Source organism: Bos indicus x Bos taurus, chromosome 5 (genome assembly GCF_003369695.1).
Source record: "Bos indicus x Bos taurus breed Angus x Brahman F1 hybrid chromosome 5, Bos_hybrid_MaternalHap_v2.0, whole genome shotgun sequence".
NCBI lineage: Eukaryota > Metazoa > Chordata > Mammalia > Artiodactyla > Bovidae > Bos > Bos indicus x Bos taurus.
In genome coordinates, this window is record NC_040080.1 from 17,412,116 (window position 1) to 17,434,239 (window position 22,124).

Genomic DNA, 22,124 nt, shown 5'->3' on the forward strand with positions numbered 1-22,124 from the left:
ATGTGTGCAGATGAGAAGTGTGTTGAGGGTGTGTGTGTGTGAGGGTATGAAGAGTATGTGTGTGTGAGTATGTGAGGGTGTATATGTGTGAGGGTGTATGTGGGTGTGAAGAGTGTATGTGTTTGTGGAGTGTGTGAGGAGTGTTCAAATGATGTATTAATGTGTGTGAGGAGTATGTGTGGGTAAGTGTGGGTGAGTGAGGAGTGTGTGAGGAGTGTGTGAGGAGTGTGTGAGGCTGTGTGAGGCTGTGTGTGTGTCTGTATGAGGGGAGGTGGAGCCTGTCTGTGTGAAAGGAACAGAGCTGCTGAGCAGGGAGTGAGTCCGCTGGTCTGTGAAGCACACAGGGTGTCCATAGAGCTGGGTGTCATGGCCGCTGCATGTAACTGGATCAGAGATAATCGTGCACTTGCATGCCTCTCTCTGGCTCTGTCCCCCGTCTCTCGGGCTCCCCTCTGCTTGTTGCCATGTCTGCCCAGCACTGGGCTCTGTGAGAGGCTCTGCCTGCTGGCCTTACATGTTCCCACCACGTGTCCATTAGGGAGCAGAGAAGCCTGCATCCAGGAGAGGGGACCTCTTGTCTGTTCAGTTCAGTTCAGTTCAGTCGCTCACTGATGTCTGACTCTTTGCGATCCCAGGGACCGCAGTACTCCAGGCCTTCCTGTCCATCACCAACTCCTGGAGTCTACCCAAACTCATGTCCATTGAGTCGGTGATGCCATCCAACCATCTCATCCTCTTTCGTCCCCTTCTCCTCCCACCTTCTCTCTTTCCCAGCTTCAGGGTCTTTACAGATGTGTTAGCTCTTCACATCAGGTGTCCAAAGTATTGGAGTTTCAGCTTCCACATCAGTCCTTCCAATGAACGACTTGTCCCTCTGTTTGTAAAGATCAGTTGATGTGCAGCCCCATGTGTATAAGTTCCCAAGCCCCTGCTTTGGTCCCCATGACTCATTTCCTGATATGCCGGGGTCCTGGGATGGTCCTTTCCCCTCCCAGGAACTGCTGTGACTCTGTAGGGAGCACTTTCTCTCGTGACCCCTCCTGTCCCTCCCTCCCTGGGAGCTGTTTTCCCCTGAGTGAGGGTGGAGTATGTTACCAATCCTTCTGTCGTGGTCTGCAAGGTTTCTTTGGACAAATCCACTGATCTCCTTATGGGAGTTCTCTTGGGTGACAGATTTTTTTCTTCTCTTTAGACTTTCAGAATTCTCTCTTTCTCTTTGCATTTGAACAGTTTACTCTGTGAGTCTTGGAGAAGGTTGTTTTGGATTGAAATTTTGGGGTGACTTATTAGCTTCTTAAACTTAGATGCACAGATTTTTCCCCAGGTTTGGAAATTCGCAGCCTGTCTTTCTTTCTTTTTTATAATTATTTATTTTTGGCTGTGCTAGGTCTCCTTGCTGCATGCGGGCTTTCTCTCACTGTGGGAAGCAGGGGCTACTCCTTACTGCAGTGCACAGGCTTCTCACTGCAGTGGCTTCTCTTGCTGGAGACCACAGGCTCTAGGTGCACAGGTTTCAGCAGCTGTGGCACACTGGCTTAGTTGCTCTGCGGCATGTGGAATCTTTCTGGGCCAGGGGTTGAACCCATGTTCCCTACTTTGGCAGGTGGATTCTTAACCACTACACCACCAGGGAAGTCCTCAGCCCTTAATTATTTTCTCCTTCACTTCTTCTGCTATGACTCCAGTCCATACACTGTTCTCTTTATGGTGTCCACTGGCTTTCTATATTCCTTTAACTCTCTTTTCGCTCCTCTATTTGGATGCTTTCAACTAATCTTTATTCTAACACATTTATTCTTTTTTCTTTTTCTTTCCCTTGGTCAAGTCTGTTGTTGAATCTCTGTGCTGAATTCTTCAGTTTACTCATTGTATTGTGCATGTTAAGTCACCTCAGTCATGTCTGACTCTTTGTGACCCTATGGACTGTAGCCCACCAGGCTCTTCTGTCCATAGGATTCTCCAGGCAAGAATACTGAAGTGGGTTGTCATGCACTCCTCCAGGGGATCTTCTGGACCCAGGGATCAAACCCAAGTCCCTTACATTTCCTGCACTTGCAGACAGGTTCTTTACCACTAGTGCTACCTGGGAAGCCCATTCATTTATTATTCAGCTTCAAAATATCTGGTTGAAGAATTGAAGAAGTGAAAGTCACTCAGTCATGTTTGACTCTTTGTGACCCCATGGGTACACAGTCCATGGAATTCTCCAGGCCTTACTGGAGTGGGTAGTCTTTCCCTTCTCCAGGGGGTCTTCCCAACCCAAGTATCAAACCCAAGTCTCCAGCATTTCAGACTGATTCTTTACCAGCTGAGCCACAAGAGAAGACTGCAGTGGGTAGCCTATTCCTTCTCCAGCATATATTCCTGAGGCAGGATTTGAACCGGGGTCTACTGCATTGCAGGTGGATTCTTTAGCAACTGAGCTATCAGAGAATCACAAAATATCTGGTTGGTTCTTTTTTTTTTAAGTAGAGTCTTCTGATGCTGGGAAAGACTGAAGGTGGGGGGAAAAGGGGACAACAGAGGATGAGATGCTTGAATGGCATCACTGACTGAATGGATATGAGTCTGAGTAAACTCCGTGAGTTGGTGATGGACAGGGAGGCCTGGCGTACTGTAGTCCATGGGGTCTCAAAGAATCAGACATGACTGAGTGACTGAACTAAACTGAACTGAACACTGGGAATGTCTCCATCTATGATGTTCCTACTAATGAACTCCTTTTTATGTGCAGAAACCAGAGTCATCTTATGATTTAATCGCTAAAGTGACATCTCATGACTTTTGTCAAATTCCATTTGTTAGATGTGTGTTACAGGTACATTGGAGTGTGGAATTACACAAAGATATGAACACCAGATAGCAGGAATAACCAGGACATTTTAGAGCCCGTTACCCCAGCCCTCTGTTCCTGAGCTGGATGAGATGCTTCCTATGGACAGGGAAGGAGAGGGAGCATTCCTCCCTGGATCCCACGCCATGAGCTGCAACTGAGATGGAGAAGCTGGGCCCTAGTATCCTTGGGCACATCTACAGGGAGGGCAACATCCAGAGTCTCTGAAGGCCTGTCCTCAGTGGTGTCCCTGGAGCTGGTTCTACAGGCTCCTGAGAAATACTTGGTGCCTCCCTTCCTGTTCCCTGTTCAGTGATGACACACTGGGGGCTTAGAGTTAGCCACGCTGGGAATGCTTATACCACAGAGGTCAGGAAATACTATATCCCATGCACTGTTTTGCTCCTCAGAGAGCTAATGTTTTAAATATTATGCCACTCTAAGTCTCCTAAAATCTTTCCTGTCATGTGTCTCTCTTGCAGCTCTGGAGCTGAGGCTGAAGGATGGAGCCCACCGCTGTGAGGGGAGTGGAAGTGAAGCACCAAGGAGAATGGGGCACAGTGGATGATCTGGACTGGACCTTGAAGGATGCATCTGTAGTGTGCAGACAGCTGGGGTGTGGAGCTGCCATTGGTTTTCCTGGAGGGGCTTATTTTGGGCCAGGACTTGGCCCCATTTGGCTTTTGTATACTTCATGTAAAGGGGTGGAGTCAACTGTCAGTGACTGTAGGCATTCTAATATTAAAGACTATCGTAATGATAGCCATTCCCAAGATGAGGATGCTGGAGTAGTCTGCTCAGGTAAGTCCTGTCTGGTCTGTATGGGGATTTCTAGCAGGAAAAGCCTGTCTTATTACCAGAATGACTCGAGATTACGGATACAGCCTTTAGAACATACTTGGGTGAAGGGTCTTTGTGATGTGTCACAGGAGGCAGAGGTGAGGTCAAAAGTTTCATACAGATTCAGCTTCTGGATTTGACTTCTGTGACACAGTCTCAGCATGGTAATTGTTCTGTATTCTTTGACATAATGGTCAGTAGGGTGTGGCTACATTGATGGTGGAGGGGGGGTGTCATAGGAGAGTTGTAGGCAACAAGGTTTATTATCCTCTTTGGTCCTAAAAGTCAGAGTCACCACACTCTGTCAGGTTGGTATGTGGGTGATATGCCAATAGAACAGGCTCAACCAAACAATGGTGACCCAAAAGGGCATGTGAAGACCCATGGACAAGTGACAATACCCGAAGTCATGGTGCAGTTACACAAGGAAAAGGTGTGAGAGAAATTCAGTGGTGCATTTAAATGTCCCTAGGTCACAGTCAGAGGAGGCCAGAAGTGGGACTTGTGGCAGGGAAAATCTCACCACACTGGTGTACCTGATGAATCGAGTGGGGAGCTCACACCACATTTGCAGGGATGTTGAGGGAGTAGGAAAATGAAGTCTTGAAGTTTACAACACAGTAGCTGAAGCACATCACATTTAAGAGGCAGTGAATCTAAGAGTTCATGGGGTTCTCAAGGCAGGAATACTGAAGTGGTCTGCCTTTCCATCTCCAGTGGACCATGTCTTGTCAGAACTCTCCACTAAGACCCGTCTGTCTTGGGTGGCCCTACATGGCATGGCTCATAGTTTCATTGAGTTAGACAAGGCTGTGGTCCATGAACTGTGAAGTTGCAGATGTTCAAGCTGGATTTAGAAAAAACAGAGGAACCAGAGGTCAAATTGCCAACATCCATTCATTCGATCACTGAAAATGCAAGAGAGTTCCGGAAAAACATCTACTTCTACTTTATTGACTATGCCATAGCCTTTAACCGTGTGGATCACAACAAATTGGAAAATTCTTCAAGAGATGGGAATACCAGACCATCTGACCTGCATCCTGAGAAATATGTATGTAGGTCAAGAAGCAAACAGTTAGAACTGGACATGGAACAAAAGACTGGTTCCAAATCGGGAAAGGAGTATGTCAAGGCTGTATATTGTCACCCTGCTTATTTAACTTATATGCAGAGTACATCATGAGAAATGTTGGACTGGATGAAGCACAAGTTGGAGTCAAGATTGTCGGGAGAAATATCAATAACCTTAGATGCAGATTATATCACTTATGGCCGAAAGCAAAGAACTAAAGAGCCTCTTGATGATAGTGAAAGAGGAGAGTGAAAAAGTTGGCTTAAAACTCAACATTCAGAAACTAGGATCATAGCATCTGGTCCCATCACTTTCTGGCAAATAGATGGGGAAACAGTGGAAATAGTGACAGACTTTTTTTCTTTTTCTTTTTGGCTCCAAAATCACTGCAGATGGTGACTGCAGCCATGAAATTAAAAGATGCTTGCTCCTTGGAAGAAAAGCTATGACCAACCTAGACAGCATATTAAAAAGCAGAGACATTTCTTTGCCAGCAAAGACTGGTCTAATCAAAGCTATGGTTTCTCCAGTAGTCCTGTATGGATGTGAGAGTTGGACTATAAAGAAAGCTGAGCACAGAAGAATTGATGAAGACTGAAGAATTGATGAAGAATTGTAGAAGACTCTCGAAAGTCCCTTGGACTGCAAAGAGATCCGACCAGTCCCTCCTAAAGGAAATCATTTCTGGGTGTTCATTGGAAGGACTGATGCTGAAGCTGAAACTCCAGTACTTTGGCCACCTCATGTGAATAACCGACTCATTGGAAAAGACCCTGATGCTGGGAAAGATTGAAGGTGGGAGGAGAAAGGGATGGCAGAATGAGGTGGATGGATGGCATCACCGACTGAATGGACATGAGATAGAGTAAACCCCGGGAGTTGGTGATGGACAGGGAGGCCTGGCATGCTGCAGTCCATGGTGTTGCAGAGTCAGACATGACTGAGGAACTGAACTGAACTGAATTGAAGCTAAGAGGACCTGATGTGACTCTTAAGAAGTACTCAGTGCTACCTAAGTGTGTTTGACCTATGCCAAGGTGGATGCAGGAAAGACAGCAGTGAAACTAGGGTGTGAATAGGCACTCACAGTATTTGGCAGAGATGTTTCTAGTTGTTATCACAATTGCAGATTGGATGTCCAGGTTATTAATCACATCAGAACAACTGGACTGGAGGAAGATATTGTCAGTTATCACAGTGAATTCCCTAAGGTAGAAGGCTGGTCTTAGGATAGTACCACCCCATCTAATGGGATGGTGGGACAGGGGAGCCCTGAAGACATCTTCAGTAGGTCCTTAACAGCCACAGCCAATCAGCTGTTGGGTGTTTATGACCAGGAAGATCATTGGAAAAGTGATCTTTTGTAATCTCACCTTCAGCAGATCTTTGATGATTCTAGTTGATGCCCTTAAAGAAACAATTCTTTTCTTTTTTAAAAAGAACTTTATTGAGGTATGTCTGACATACAAAACTGCTTGATAAGTATGCATTTGTGAAACCACTACAGCACTTATGTCATAAGTCTATTCATCTCTTCAAAATGTTTTCTTCCATTCTCTTTATCATTCTTATTAAAAATAATTATTTTCAAGGTGAATTTGAATTTTAGTTAGAAACTTCTGTTTTAAACAAACCTGTTTTCTGGCATCTCAAGTTACCTTCCTCATTGTCACAATGTCATAATCATGGTTCCAACTGAAGATAAATTTGTGGAAATACTACAGGTGTCTCTACCATATTTTGATAAATCAGCATCTGAATGAAAATGGAGTGTGTGATGTTGAAACTGTGTGTGAAATTAGAACTCCCAATGTTATCTTAAGAAAACTGATGTCTTGTTATTAATTCCAGTTAATTTATACTTAGAAGTAGAGAATTGGAAGTGCTCTGATATTTAACAAAGGTCTGTCTAGTCAAGGCTATGGTTTTCCAGTGGTCATGTATGGATGTGAGAGTTGGACTGTGAAGAAGGCTGAGCACCGAAGAATTGATGCTTTTGAACTGTGGTGTTGGAGAAGACTCTTGAGAGTCCCTTGGACTGCAAGGAGATCCAACCAGTCCATTCTAAAGGAGATCAGTCCTGGGTGTCCATTGGAAGGACTGATGCTAAAGCTGAAACTCCAATACTTTGGCCACCTCATGTGAAGAGTTGACTCACTGGAAAAGACTCTGATGCTGGGAGGGATTGGGAACAGGAGGAGAAGGGGATGACAGAGGCTGAGTTGACTGGATGGCATCACCGACTCGATGGATATGAGTTTGAGTGAACTCCGGGAGTTGGTGATGGACAGGGAGGCCTGGTGTGCTGCGGTTCATGGGGTCACAAAGAGTCGGACACTACTGAGCAACTGAACTGAACACATAAAATAGATAAATAATAACCTATTGTATAGCACAGGGAACTCTACTCAGTGCTCTCTGGTGACCTAAATAGAAAGTAAATCCAAGAAAGAGGGGAAATATATATGTGTGTCATTGCTCTTTGGTCGCTGAGTTGTGTCTGACTCTTTTGTGACCTCATGGACTGTAGCCTGCGACACTCCTTTGTCCATAGGATTTCCCAGGCAAGAATACTGGAGTGGGTTGCCATTTCTTTCCCCAGAGGATCTTCCCAACTAGGGATGGAACCCCAGTCTCCTATTTGGCAGGCAGATTTTTTTTTTACCACTGAGTCACCTAGGAAACCCTTACATGTATATATAACGTATTGAATTTGCTGTACAGCAGAAGCTACCACAATGTCGTAAAGCCATTATGCTCAAATAAAAATTAATACAAATAAATAAAATAAACTCTCTGTCAGGTAACTCTAAGAGCCAAATACTCTGGGAAATTTTTTAAATGTTTCTTTTTTTTTTTTAATTAAGAAATTTGTACTTTAATAGAGACAATGACAAACTAGAACACATCCGCAGGAAGACAGGATAGTGAAACCTCTAGAAACTACTTTCAATAAAACAGTTGAAGAATTCAATTAAATATGTATTGAACAAAGGCAGAATAAATGAACTAGGGGGTGGATTTAACCTGAAAATACAATACACAACTTCAAATGTTCAGAGGGCTGTCACACAAAAAAAGGAAAGACGTGTTCAGTATTTCTCCCATGGGCAGAATCTGACCCAAGGCATAAACATAAGCAACCTATAGGCTGCAGACCAGTTGTACAAAGTGTATCACGTAATAGCTTCTTTCCCCAACAATGCATTCCACACTGACATCTCCCTTCTTCTGAAAGGAAGTATTACAGCTTCATACTTCTCACAAATGTCTTAAATGTCGCACTTTCATGGCAAGCCCTCCACAGCCAGCAATGGATGTACTCACGCTCTCAGAAAAAAATCTAAAGCAAACTGGTTTACCAGGGAAATGGTCTTGTTCCTCAGCTCGGTCTCAGCATTTTGTATTTGTGATTCTCAGGTGGGCAGAGGAAAAGAGCATGGTCTCCAAAGAGGGTGTGAATTACTATCCCCAGCAATGCAGACACTGCCTCTGGGGTGTCCTCCTCACACTGCAGTGCACCACGGCGACTACCAACCTACGGTGCAGGTGGGAGGACGCGCTGTGCGCTGCAGGCAGGAACAACACTTGACGACCACTGTTCTACAAGAAGCAGGAGGGCTGTATTTACGAGTCACTAGGAAACATAAACTGCATAATACTGCTGGACTCCAAATTGTCAAACATTACAAAACAAGAAATGTTTCAACAACCATTCAGCATGTTTTAAGGACAAAATATATATAATATACTTGATATTATATATGTATTTTATCACATACTCAGTAAAGTATGCCAAGGTGATTCATCCATCCAATAAAATTGAAAATAAAAATTTTACATTTCTCTACTTGTCAGTATTCAGGCTTCTGAAGGTGGATCTTGAACTCAGAATGGTCAGTTTTTGAGGAAAGCCACATAATCAGTGAGTCTGGCTAACTGCTGCTCTTTGGGGATGGATGGAACAGGGGCGGGCTCTGATAAGGAAATAAACCTGTTAAAGGAAACATCCAGGGTCCCTGCAACTGGCTTCTTGGGCATGACTATCCTTATGGTGGAGTCAGCTTGCCAGCCTTGTTCAAGGATACCTTTCACAGCCTCCTCTACAGGGAGTCCAACAAAGGCTGCGAAATCGTCGGCAATGATGGAGGTATAGGCTTGGGAGACCAGGGCGAAGGCTCGTCTCCGGGTTGCATCTCTGAGAGCTTCCATGATTGGTTGGACGGCCTCAGACCACTGATGGGCGTTGATGGTGCTGTAGACCCCGGGGAAGTCCCTCTGCCAGATCCGCTGGCTAACTGACCAGATCCCCCCAAGTTCCGAGTTTGCAGATTTTATAGCAGGTGGTATTCTTTTCCAAAGATATCTTGCATTGTTCATGTCATTATGGAGTAGATACAAAGCTAGAAGCTGACCATACACTGGGGGTGTAGCAATTCCTCCTGGAGCCTCGAGCTCCTGGTTCTCGCACTGATCCAGCAACTTTTTGAAACTAAAGGAACTTTCCGCCATCACCGCCACTGGCATTTTCCAAGCCGGTCCCCCGCCGCGCCTCCTCAGCAGAACCAGGCCCCACTCTGTCCCCCTAAATGTTTCTTTTTCCTCTTGTTTTCCATGAGATCTCTTTTATTTTTATTTTTTTGAGATCTCTTTTATATAAGTGTTTTTAAAATCACAAACATTGTAGATAAAAAATTGAACAAATCCTTCAGAAAGGATTTTGTTTTGCTTACTCTATTTAGGGGTAGATTAAGGATAGAGCAACTTATTTAACTCATTCTTAGGGCAAAGCTTGGCTTAAAACAGGAATCGTGGCATGTCAGGACCAGGGCTGTTCATAGAGAAAGGGAACACTAAGATTATGGTAACTTTACTGGTATGTTACAGCTTTCATCTCAGCTCCATCACTAGGTCATTATTATTATTATTTTTTTAATTTTGAACTTTTTACTTTGTATTGGGTTTAGCCGATTAAAAATGTTGTTACAGTTTCAGGTGAACAGGCAGGGACTCAGCCATACATATACATGTATCCATTTCCCCCCAAACTCCCCTCCCCTCCTAAAAATTATTTTGCTTAACTGAGTTTCCTGCTCTTCAACCCTCCCAACCCTCTAATCATCGCTCTTTTTTCAGGAAACCGCATGCAGGGTGCTGCCCCAGTGCAATGACTCCGTGTCTGAAACAAGCAGGGTCTGCAGCCTCAGAGGAGAGAGCTCCCTACTGCTCGGGTGAAGGTCCCACAGGACAGAAGACCCTATTCATTCCCCAGGTCAACGCCTCATTGTCCCATTTCTCTCTCCTCACAGTAGACAGCTCCGCCTGGTGGACGGGGGCGGTCCCTGCGCCGGCAGAGTGGAAATCCTTGACAGGGCTCCTGGGGCACCATCTGTGATGACGACTGGGACCTGGACGATGCCCACGTGGTGTGCAGGCAGCTGGGCTGTGGAGAAGCCCTCAATGCCACGGGGTCTGCTCACTTCGGGGCAGGATCAGGGCCCATCTGGCTGGACGACCTGAACTGCACAGGAAAGGAGTCCCATGTGTGGAGGTGCCCTTCCCGGGACTGGGGGCGGCACGACTGCAGACACAAGGAGAAACGCCGGGGTCATCTGCTCAGGTCAGCACTCCACACTGTCCACCTGCTAGGGGAGGGGAGGGTCCAGGAGGACGGGGGTCTGAACCCTGAGGGAGAGATGCTGAAAGGACCAGAGAAGGAGGCTTCCTCCCATGAAGCCTGTCTTTCCAGCAGACGTGAAGACGAGGTGCTTTCACTGCCTCGTGCAGCAGTTGAGATTCTGGTCCTTTCTCCTCAGTAGTGTTTGCTGGCAGAGCCTTTTCTCAGTTTTCCTTGAAATCAGGGCTCACTCTTCTGGTACATATGGTAGAGAAGTCTTAAAGCCAAGGTGCTAGTTTTTTTGTTTTGTATCAAATTTCCACATAGTTAATGGTTTAAAACAACACATGTACTTCCTTACACTTCTGTAGCTTAGATGTCCAGCAGGAATCTCACTGGATGGGGATCAAGGTTTCAGTAGAGTCACATCACCTCTCAGCCTCTGGGAAAGAATCTGTTTCTTGTCTTTTCAAGCTTCTAAAAACTGCCTGCCTGCTTTTGTTCATAACCCCCTTCTGTTCATCATCAGACCAGCATTGCTCCACGTCTCTACTGTTATATTCACATCTCCTTCTAACCAGAACGAGGAAAAGTATTCCACTCTAAAGGATAATGAGTCTAAGATTGTGATTAGACTGTGCTCAGGTGGTTAATCCATATTCAGGGTAATCTCAAGGTCCTTACCTTAATCACATCTGTAAAGTCTCCTTTGCCAGATAAGGAAACAGTCACAGGTCCATTAGTCTATTTGCCTCCACACTGTCCACATCACATCCCTTTCATACACTCTTTTTGATGTTTTGTCAGGAAGCAGGTATCAGCTTCCACTCCCTTTCAGGTGGCCAGGTTGGTCTTCCTCTCAGTACATATCCACTACATCATGGTGATAGAAATATTTAGAAAGACAGACAGATGGACAAAGTCAGATAAAAATGAGACAGGTTTCACTCTGGTTATCTAGTGGATTTGCTTCCTCAGCTGAGTCAGAGATGAGTGTTCACAATTCTGGGGAGAGAGGAAAACCCAGAGCACTGAGTGGGGTGCTCACTGTGTCCCATCTCCTTACCTTCAACTCAGAGTTCCTGGCCCTCAGGATGGTGAGTGAGGACCAGCAGTGTGCTGGGTGGCTGGGAGTTTTCTACAACGGGACCTGGGGCAGTGTCTACCGCAGCCCCATGGAGGACATCACTGTGTCCATGATCTGCAGACAGCTTGGCTGTGGGGACAGTGGAAGTCTCAATGCTTCTATTTGTCTCAGGGAAGGTTCTAGACCCCAGTGGGTAGATTTAATCCAATGTTGGAAAACTGATACCTCTGTCTGGCAGTGTCCTTCTGACCCTTGGGTATACAGTTCCTGCTTTCCAAAGGAGGAAGCCTACATCTCATGTGCAGGTGACTTACTGTCTGTTTCTGTGTCTGTCCCAACCCTGTAGGATAGTATTCAGATTTGATATTTTAAAATCTAAGTGCTACGTTTAAGTTGAGTTTATAAAGTGAAGTTGGATGGAGCTAATTTAATCCACATGTTCCAAACTTGCTTTATTAAAAGTTTTTAATTGATATAATTGACATAACATTATATTGTTTGCTGTGTGCAACATAATGCTTATATATTTGTGTGTATTGATAAATGATCACTACAGCAAGTCTAGTTATATCCATGACCATATATATAGTTAAATATTTTTCTTATATGATGAGGATGTTTAAGATGTATTTTCTTATCATTTTTCAAATAGACAGTATGGTATTCACTATAGTCACCATGCTGTATGTTATATCTCTTCACCTATTAATTTTACAACTCAAATTTATACCTTTTGACTACATTTGCCACACCAAATTCCCCACCTCTGGCAGCCACCAACTACTCAGCATCTCTGAACTTGTGTTTTGTTTTAAGATTACACATATAAATGAGATTTTATGGTATTTTCCTTTCTCTGTCTGATTTATTTCGCCTAGCATAATGCCTTCAAGGTCCATCCTTGTTGAAACTGGCAAAAATTTCTTCTTTTTTATGGGTGGATATATGTCTATATTACATTTTTTTTATCCATTCATCCATCAGTGAAGACTTACCTTGTTTGGCTCTTGTATATATTGCTATAAAATACTAAAAAGTAATGCTGTTAAAGTGCTTCAGTCAATATATCAGCAAATTTGGAAAATTCATCAGTGGCCACAGGACCAGAGAAGGTCAATTTTCATTCCAATCTTGAAGAAGGGCAGTGCCAAAGAATGTTCAAACTACTGCACAATTGTGCTCATTTCACATGCTAGAAAGGTTATGCTCAAAGTTTTTCAAGCTAGATTTCAGCAATAAGTGAACTGAGAACTTCCAAGATGTACAAACTGGGTTTAGAAAAGGCAGAGGAACCAGAGATCAAATTGCCAACATTTGTTGGATCATAGAGTAAGCCAGAGAATTCCAGAAAAATATCTGCTTCATTGACTAGACTAAAGCCTTTGACTATGTGGATCACAACGAATTGTGGAAAATTCTTAAAGAGATGAGAATACCAGACCACCTTATCTACCTCCTGAGAAACCTGTATGCAGGTCAAGAAGCAACAGTTGAAACTGGATATAAACAACTGACTTGTTCAAAATTGGGAAAGGAATTCATCAAGGCTGTATATTGTCACCCTGTTTATTTAAATTATATGTAGAATACATCATGGGAAATGCCAGGCTGAATGAATCACAAGCTGGAATCAAGATTGCCGTGAGAGATATCAACAACCTCAGATATGCAGATGATACTACTCTATTGGAAGAAAGAGAAGAGGAACTAAAGAGCTTCTTGTTGAGGGTGAAAGAGGAGAGTGAAAAAGTTGGCATAAAGCTCAACATTCAACATTCTAAAAATTAAGATCATGGCATCTGGCCCCATCACTTCATGGCAAATAAAAAGGGAGAAAGTGGATACAGACAGATTTTCTTTTCTTGGGCTCCAAAATCACTGCTGGTGGTGATGGTAGCCATGAGATTAAAAGAGGCTTGCTCCCTGGAAGGAAAGCTATGACACACCTAGACAGAGTATTAAAAAGCAGAGACATCACTTTGCTGACAAAGGTCCATATAGTCAAAGTTATGTTTATTTCAGTAGTCATGTATGGATGTGAGAGTTGGATTATAAAGAAGCTGAGTGCCAAAGAGTTGATGCTTTTGAATTGTGGTGCTTGGATGCGACAAATGAATTGTGAGTCCCTTGGACAGCAAGGAGATCCAACCAGTCCATTCAGGGAATCAACTCTGAATATTAATCGGAAGGACTGATGCTGAAGCTGAAGCTCCAGTACTTCTGCCACCTGATGAGAAGAGCTGACTCATTGGAAAATACCCTGATGCTGAGAAAGACTGAAGGCAAAAGGAGAAGTGGGCCACAGAGGATGAGATAGTTAGATAGCATCACCAATTCAGTGGACATGAATTTGAGCAAACTTTAGGAGATAGTGAAGCACAGAAGAACCTGGCATGCTGCAGTCCATGAGGTTGCAGAGAGTCAGACGAACCTAACAACTGAACAAATGTTGCTGCACTGAACATTGTTGTTTCAAGTTAGTGTTTCCTTCAGATAAATGCCCCAAAGTGAAATTGCTAAATCGTATGGCAATTCTATTTTTAATTTTTGATGCACCTCAATACTGTTTCCATAGGGGCTGCATCAACTTACATTCCCTCTAACTGTGCAAAAGCTTTCCTGTCTCTTCACATTCTCCTCAACTCCTGTTATTTCTTCTTTTTGATAAAAGCCTTTCTAGAGGATATGAGGTGATATCTTATTGTGGTTTTGATTTGTATGTTCTGATGATTAATAGTGTTGAGCACATTTTCATGTACCTATTGTCAAGTTGTATGTATTCTTTAAAAAAAATATTTATCAGTTTCTCTGCCCATTGTTTTAAAGCCATATTGTTTGATTTTTGCTACTGAGTTGTGTGAGTTCCTTGTGTATTTAGGATAATAATCATTATCAGAAATATAATATGTAAATATTTTCTCCAGTTCCATAGGTTGCTTTTTCACTTTGATGATGGTTTCCTTAATTGGGCAGAAGCTTTGTAGCCTTATGTGGTCCCAACTGCTTGTTTTTACTCTTGTTCCCTTTGATTTGGTGTCAAATCCAAAAAATCCTCATGAAGACTGATGTCAAAGATTTTATTTCCGGTTTTTTTCCTGTAGAAATGTTATGGCTTTAGGACTTGTGATCAAGTCTTTAATCTACTTTGAGTTAATTTTTGTGTGGTGTAAGATAGTGGTTCAGTTTCATTCTTTTGCATGCGGCTGTCCGGTTTCCCAATGCCATTTACTGAAAAAACTGTCCTTTCCTCATTGTATGCTCTTGGCTTCTTTGTTAAAAATTAATTGACGTACAAATGTGGGTTTATTTCTGGGCTCTCTATTCTGTTCCATTGATCTCTGTGTCCATTTTTATACCAACAATGTACTGTTTTGATTAATATAGCTTTGTAACATAGTTTGAAAACAAGAAGTATGACACTTCCAGCTTTATTACTCTTTCTCAAGATTGCTTTGGTATTCAGTGTCTTTTGTGGTTCCATGCAAATTTTAGGATTGTTTGTCTGTATCTGTGAAAGTTTCCATGGAAATTTTGGTAAGGATTGCAGTGAATCTGTAGATTGCTTTGGGTAGTATGGGCATGTTAATAATATTAGATCTTCCAATCCATGAGCACAGAATATCTTTCCATTTATTTGAGTCATCTTCAGTGTCTTTCATCAATATTTTATAGTTTTCAGTGTACAGGTGCGGGGAGCCGCCGGGAGGATCTCCACCCGTGGCAAAGGTCATGAGGAAGGAGGCTCGACATACGCAAAAGTGGAATCGAGCCTCAGGAGTCCCCCTGGAAATTCTCGAGCATCTACCCCCATAACCAGAGCCTGCCTACTTTACTACTTTGTGCTCTCACCTACACCTCTGACTTTATGGGGGGCTGTCCCCCACCACCTCTTTGGGAGAAGGAGTTAACTTAGAGCTCCAGTTAATAATAATTTCTGGGCGTGACGAGAGTGTTTTAACCTACAAACTCCTCCGAAGGTTCTCTAGCCTGCCTGACAGGCTTGTCTGGCCACATGTGATTGCTCACAGCCTCCCAACCATGAGAGGCACGAGATGCTTTAAACATTCTAAAAACAGATTCTTTAGAAAAGTTAGAAAACCATTAGTATAAGTATAGTGGGCTGATTAGAAATTGTATTGGTAAAGGGTTTTTCATTTGTTGAGCCAATGTTTGTTGCTAAGTCTCCACATCCCCTGCCCTTACACACATTAATGAATATATAGAAGAAATAAGTATTAACCTTTGATATTAATCACGTTAGACCTTAGGCTAAGTAAATTCTTTCCTTAATTAAAACCCACTACACTCTCACCCTGTAGGAATGTAACTTTATCTGGTACCTTCGGAAGGTGGAGTCTTTTTTAAGAATAATCACCCCTGGAGAAATAAGTGTCCTGGTTGACTGACTGCTGTCACAAGGAGAGGGTCATAAATTGTCAGCAGGCCCCATGGCCAGAAGATGATGTAACACCCCTAAGACCTCTGTATACATTTGTATGAAGCACCTGACTTTGATAAAAGTCAGGACTGCTGACCCCGCGTGACTTTTGCATAACATCTCAGTGTATAAAAGTAGACCATGGAAAATAAAGAATTGGGATCAGTTTCTCGAAATACTGGTCTCCTCATGTCGCTCTCTCTCAAACTCTGGCTGAATCTCCGTCTGGAGTGAGGAACCCACCAAGCTTACTAATTTTGCCTGGGCTTCTAAGATCCGACTGGGGAGGCCTCAGCGTCTCCTCTCCTTCGGGAGAATGGAAGGACGCCTGCGGCCTACATAAGTGGTGCAAACTTCTTGTCTTGAAGTTTTATTGGTCTCCCGCGTAAACCAAGCTACTCAGCCTCTTTTCTCCACTGAATTTTCCTGCTGAGCTATCTTCATTCTATTACCCTTTACATCTCTAATTAATATCTAATTGAAGCTATTGTATCCTGATCCTCGCTGACACCGTCCCCGCTTCGAACTCCCTGGATCAGCCGGGGCTGGACCTCGGCATACAGGTCTTTCACCTCCTTGGTAAAGTTTATTCCTAGATATTTTATTCATTTTCATGCAAATGTAAATCAAATTGTTTTCTCAGTTTCTCCTCATGGCAGTTTATTGTTAGTGCATAGAAATGCAACTGATTTTTGTATATAGATTTTTCATTCTACAACTTTACTGAGTGTATTAGTTCTCATATTTTTGGTGAAATCTTTAGGGTTTTCTATATATAATATCATGTAAGGGAGTCTCCTTCTTCATGACTCTGATGGTAGAGAATCCATCTGCAATGCAAGAGACTCGGGTTTGATCCCTGGGTTGGGAAGATCCCCTGGAGGAGGGAATGGCAACCCACTCCAGTATTCTTGCCTGGAGAATCCCAGTGGGCAGAGGAGCCTGGCAGGTTACAGTCCTTGGAGTTGTAAAGAGTCAGACATGACTGAGTGACTAACACTTTCACTTTTCAATGTGCAAATAGTGTCAGTTTTGCCTCTTCCTTTCAGATTTGCATGTCTGATTTTCTTTTTATTGCCTGATGGATCTGGACAGGACTACCAAAACTAAGTTGAATAAAAGTGGTGAGAGTAGATAATTTTGTCTTGTGTCTGACTTCAGAGGAGAAGCTTTTGGTTTTTTACAGTCAAATATGATGTTAGCTGTGAATTTCTCATATGGCCTTAATTATATTGAGATGCAATCCTTCTATAACTACTTTGTAAAAGAGTTTTTATCATAAATGGATTTTGAATTTGTCAAACATTTTTTTCTGCATCCTTTGAGATATGATTTTTAGCTTCGTTTTCTTTATTTGGTGTATTACATCGATTAGTTTGTGAATGTTAAATTATCCTTGCATCCTTGGAACAAACATCACTTGATCATGGTGTATGATTCTTTTGGCGCATTGTCAAATTAAGTTTTCTCATATTTTGTTGAGGATTCTTGCACCTATATTTATCAGAGTATTAGCCTGTAATTTTCTTTTCTTGTGGTGTCCTTATCTGGTTTTGGTATCAGAATAATGTTGGCCTCATAAAATAAGTTTGGAAGTGTTTCTTTCTTCTGTTTTTGGAAGAGTTTGAGAAGGCTCCACCACTAAAAATTGTTACATTGGGAATTGGGATTTTGAAAATAAATGTTGAATGAAATAAATACATGTTGGGGAAGGCAACAAATAGTTAAACCATAGCACCTTACTTCCTTCAACATTTCTCTGTCTGTTTCTCTCTCTCCTTCCCTCCCCCTGCATATACACAAACACATACACCCCATTCAGGTACACCTTGAATGGTATGCTGAATGTTGCCTGAAACCCACAGCTAAGAATGTGGAGAGAGATATTTCAAAAGCAGAGGCTCACTCCCTTCCTTGCCTCTCTTTTTTCATCTCTTGTCTTTTCCATTTGAGGCCAAAGAGGCATTAAACTATTAGACCTTTTATTGATGATATTTTCCCTACAATTAAACACTGGGAATTGAGAGGTGGTAAAGTCTTTGACCATGAAAATGAGCAATTTGCTCACAAACGTCCTGCCATCATTTTCTCAGAGGTTCTTTGCATAGAGTGGGTAGGAGGTTTGATAGGATGATCTGGAAAGAATATACAAATTTTGATACTTTATGACAGGTACTATTTACCCTTCTGGTTTTTTGTGTTGCTTTGAATTTGTATTTATTTCTCTCAGCTTCAATTCTTTTATATATACTTTTCAGTCTTTTGTTTGTTATTTCCACATCTTCTCAATACAAATTTTTCTCTGTAGGTTTTTTTTTTTTTTTTTTTTTTACTCTATTGCAAAAATTTCTGCCTTACTCAGTGTGTACATATATGTGTCCATATATCTTCTTAGAATTCTACTAACTCTTTCCTGTATATTTCCTTTTTAAGAGATTCCTAACCAACACTATGGACTTTTCCGGTGGCTCAGACAGCAAAGAAACTGCCTGCAGTGCAGGAGACCTGGGTTCGATTCCTGAATAGGGAAGATCCAGTGGAGAAAGGAATAGCAATCTACTCCAGTATTCTTGCCTGGAAAATCCTATGGACAGTGTAGCCTGGCGGGCTGCATTCCATAGGTCACAAACAGTCAGACACGACTGAGCAACTAACACACACACACACACATAACCAACACTGCATTGTAGATCAATATTGTCCAATTAAAAATAAATTTAGAAAAGAGAGTTTCCTTTTACAACAGTAGTCTTCACTTGCCCATTTGTCACACTGAATAGTAGGTAAGAGTAGCTTATAATCTATCTAATAACTTTCCATTAAAATTATGTATATGAGATTTTGAGGATAAATTAACTCTGTTCTTCTGGACTGATTATTTTTAATATGAGATATTATCATAGACTATTACCATTCACTTATATTTGGTTTACTATTTCACTGATTAGTGTGAATTTAAAGTTTTATTTTACTGAATTTTATTCATCTATTCATTCACTCAATAACTATTTATGAAGCCCTTATCTAGGTATTTAGAAAAGGTTTTCCATACATATTTGTTGAATGAGTGCATACAATGTGCAGGCACTGTCCTAATAGCAGAAACATGGCACATATAAGATATACAAGGTCCTTCTTCTAATGGAACTTTCATTAAGAGTTTGGCCACCTCATGCGAAGAGTTGACTCATTGGAAAAGACTCTGATGCTGGGAGGGATTGGGGGCAGGAGAAGAAGGGGACGACAGAGGATGAGATGGCTGGATGGCATCACTGACTCGATGGATGTGAGTCTGAGTGAACTCTGGGAGTTGGTGATGGACAGGGAGGCCTGGCATGCTGCGATTCATGGGGTCACAAGAGTCGGACACGACTGAGTGACTGAACTGAACTGAACTGATGTGTACATTTGTAGATGTCTGTGTTTATATTTGCTGTGGAGTGTGAAGACTGATAAACAAGTAAATATTTAAAGTAATTTCAGCTGTGATCAGATGCAGTGAAAGTTTCAGCCCAGGAGTTAATGAATGAGCCTGTGTTTTCATGTGTCATTTGCACTGACCCAAGGACCTTAGATAATCCTATCTGGGGATCACCCCCAGCTGTTCCTGATCCAGTGTTTCCTTCTTGTTTGCAGGAAGAAGACCCAAGAGCTGTCCAACTGCTGCCCCATGCACAGGTATGTCAGCCCCGCCCCCTCCCCTGTGGCTCCCAGGGGCTCCTTCCTCCCACCAGGGCAGTCACAGGAGGGGCTGCTGCCTTTTCAGACAGAGAGAAGCTCCGGCTCAGGGGAGGAGACAGCAAGTGCTCAGGACGGGTGGAGGTCTGGCATAGTGGCTCCTGGGGCACTGTGTGCGATGACTCCTGGAGCCTGGCAGAGGCTGAGGTGGTGTGTCAGCAGCTGGGCTGTGGCCAGGCCCTGGAAGCTGTGCAGGCTGTGGCGTTTGGCCCTGGAAATGGGAGCATCTGGCTGGACGAGGTGCGGTGCAGGGGCCGGGAGTCCTCCCTGTGGGACTGTGCTGCGGACCCTGGGGGCAGAGCAACTGCAAGCACAAGGAGGATGCTGGTGTGAGGTGCTCTGGTGAGTGAGGGGTTCGGGGTCCACCCTGGGTGAGCTGGGGCACTGCGGGGGCACTGGGCTGGGCCAGGCGTGGTGGGGAGTTTGTATTTAGACAGTGTCCAGGTCCTGGGGCTCTGATCTAGGACGGGGGAGCTGCGAGGACGGGACACTGGTGTTGTGGAGACTGAGGTCTGATTTCAGGCTCAGGAGGGAAAAATGGGTTTGCCCTGCTTTCTGGCCAATTTCTTTTCCTCACACTGCTGTTTTTCTCTTTAGGTGTAAGGAAAACATTGCCCCCAACTGCCGTAGGTACTGTGAATACCCATGGGCAGGAGAGAATCCTCAAGTCTGGGGACCTGTTCTGTGGGCCCTCTGACAGCTCAGGAGAGGAAAGAGCCTGAGGAGCCCTGGCTGTTGGGGAGGAGCCTGGGGCGTTATGTTGGGGAACTCCTCTGCCTTGGTTCCTGGGGCTGCATTTTTCTCATGACTGGGGTCCAAGGGAGACTGGTTCCTGTGTTGTAGAATCTAAGGTTCTCCCACCTGCCTCTGAGTGTTGCTCCTCTTCAGTGAGGTGCGGGTCCCAAGATTGTTTGATGCTCTGTCTCCTGAAGCCCAAGGAGAGGGGATGAGCCAGGTCCTCAGAGGCTGTCTCAGCAGGGCAACTCCCTGACAATCCCCAGCTCTGCCTCAGGGCCACACTGGCCGGAGTGGAGTTGACCCATCTCAGGATGAGACCTGGGGGAGCCAGGTCACTGTCAGTGCACTTGTGTCTGAGGCTGGGATGCCATTGTCTGGAGCCCTGGAAATGCTGGCACAAGGGGTTTCTCTGTGCCCAGGACCTTCTCCCACCCCTGTTGCCTTGTTCTCTTTAGGGTCCAGACCAGTTTCAAGTCCTCTCCCTGACATCTTCTCCTTGCCTGGGGTCCTCTGCCTCATCCTGGTGTCCCTTCTCTTCCTGGTCCTCATCATCCTGGTGACTCAGGTGTTCAGATGGAGAGCAAAGTGCAGAGGTGGGCTGCCGGGGGAACCAGTGACCAGGGAGAGTGTGTGGAGGCAGGAGATGGGGCAGGTGTGAGGAGGGGAACCTAGGCCACAGTCTGTGTTGTGAGTCTGAAGAACTCCGTGTGCTCCGTGCTGAGCTCTAAGGGGTGAGAAGACAGAGGTTCTTAGGACTGGGGCGTGAACTTTTATAAGTCATAGCCTCTCCTACAAGACCAGAGAGTCGGGGCTGAGCTGTGAATTCAGGTCAGACCAGGAGAGAAGGTGCTGACATGGTGCACGGGGTGGGAGATGATCCTGAGGTCCAGGCAGCCTCTGTGTGAACATCGGGGAGATAAAGCATGGGCCTGCTGGACCGGGATGTCTGCGGCGGCACCTCTGACCTGCTAGGGGATCTCTCAGCCTGCTATATCAGGGTGTCTGGGGCAGCATCTCTGACCTGCTATGGCATCTCTCAGCCTTATCCAGCTATGAAGATGCTCTTGCTGAAGCCGTGTATGAGGAGCTCGATCACCTTGTGACTCAGAAGGAGGGTCTTCTGGGCAGCCCAGGTGGGTGTCTCTGCCTGCCCTCCTGGGACCTCTGGTTGTCACACCCACTGGGTGTGCGCATTTTCTCAGCATCTGCAGACTCCACACCTTCCCCAGGCTCACAGAGGCAGCTCTCCAAAATGACAGGATGGCCTCTCACAGCCCCGTGAGCCCCAGCCTCTGTCTACACTGCAAGAGCCAGACCCATCCCTTCTAAGCCTTAACACTGGTCCCATGGGTGTGGGAGGGTCATTCTGTGTGTTGTGTGATGTTTGTCTCCACTTTAGACTTCCTGTCAGATGGTGAGGACAAAATTGACTCCAGATCTGCTCCAGGTAATAAGAGGCAGACCTGCTTCAGCTGAGTGTTGCAGAGGAGAGTTTCCCTCCTCATAGAGAGGAGATGTAAGGGAAGTCTTTCTTTACAGTCTTCCTTTGATGGACCAGAGTGATCACTTGTGTCCGGATCTGGTCTGTCCTTCTCCTCTCTGGCTGTTCTGTGATGTCGCACATTTGGGGCTGGGCTCTCTGTGTTAAGAACCACAAGTGACACACACTGGTTTCAAAAATAACATCTGTGAAGCATAGTTTGTCAAAATTCTTTAATAATGCTCAATGGTGGGAGAGTTGCTTTGAGATATATATTT

The 22,124-nt window shown here is 44.1% G+C and overlaps 1 protein-coding gene and 1 pseudogene across 2 annotated transcripts; one reads left to right on the top strand and one right to left on the bottom strand.

Annotated features, from left to right (window-relative positions):
* Window positions 1-8,520: 8,520 nt before the first annotated feature.
* LOC113892400 lies at window positions 8,521-9,326 on the bottom strand (annotated as a pseudogene). The gene has a single exon (XR_003511038.1). The product of XR_003511038.1 is annotated as a COP9 signalosome complex subunit 8 pseudogene (transcript).
* A 238-nt stretch (window positions 9,327-9,564) lies between these two features.
* Window positions 9,565-21,648, top strand: LOC113893402 (antigen WC1.1-like). Its single transcript, XM_027543405.1, is given in 10 exon segments — window positions 9,565-9,612; window positions 10,121-10,345; window positions 10,347-10,368; window positions 11,443-11,757; window positions 19,527-19,568; window positions 19,657-19,908; window positions 19,911-19,970; window positions 20,226-20,258; window positions 20,822-20,959; window positions 21,407-21,648. Coding segments are annotated over 10 exon segments (1,377 nt in total).
* Window positions 21,649-22,124: the final 476 nt, after the last annotated feature.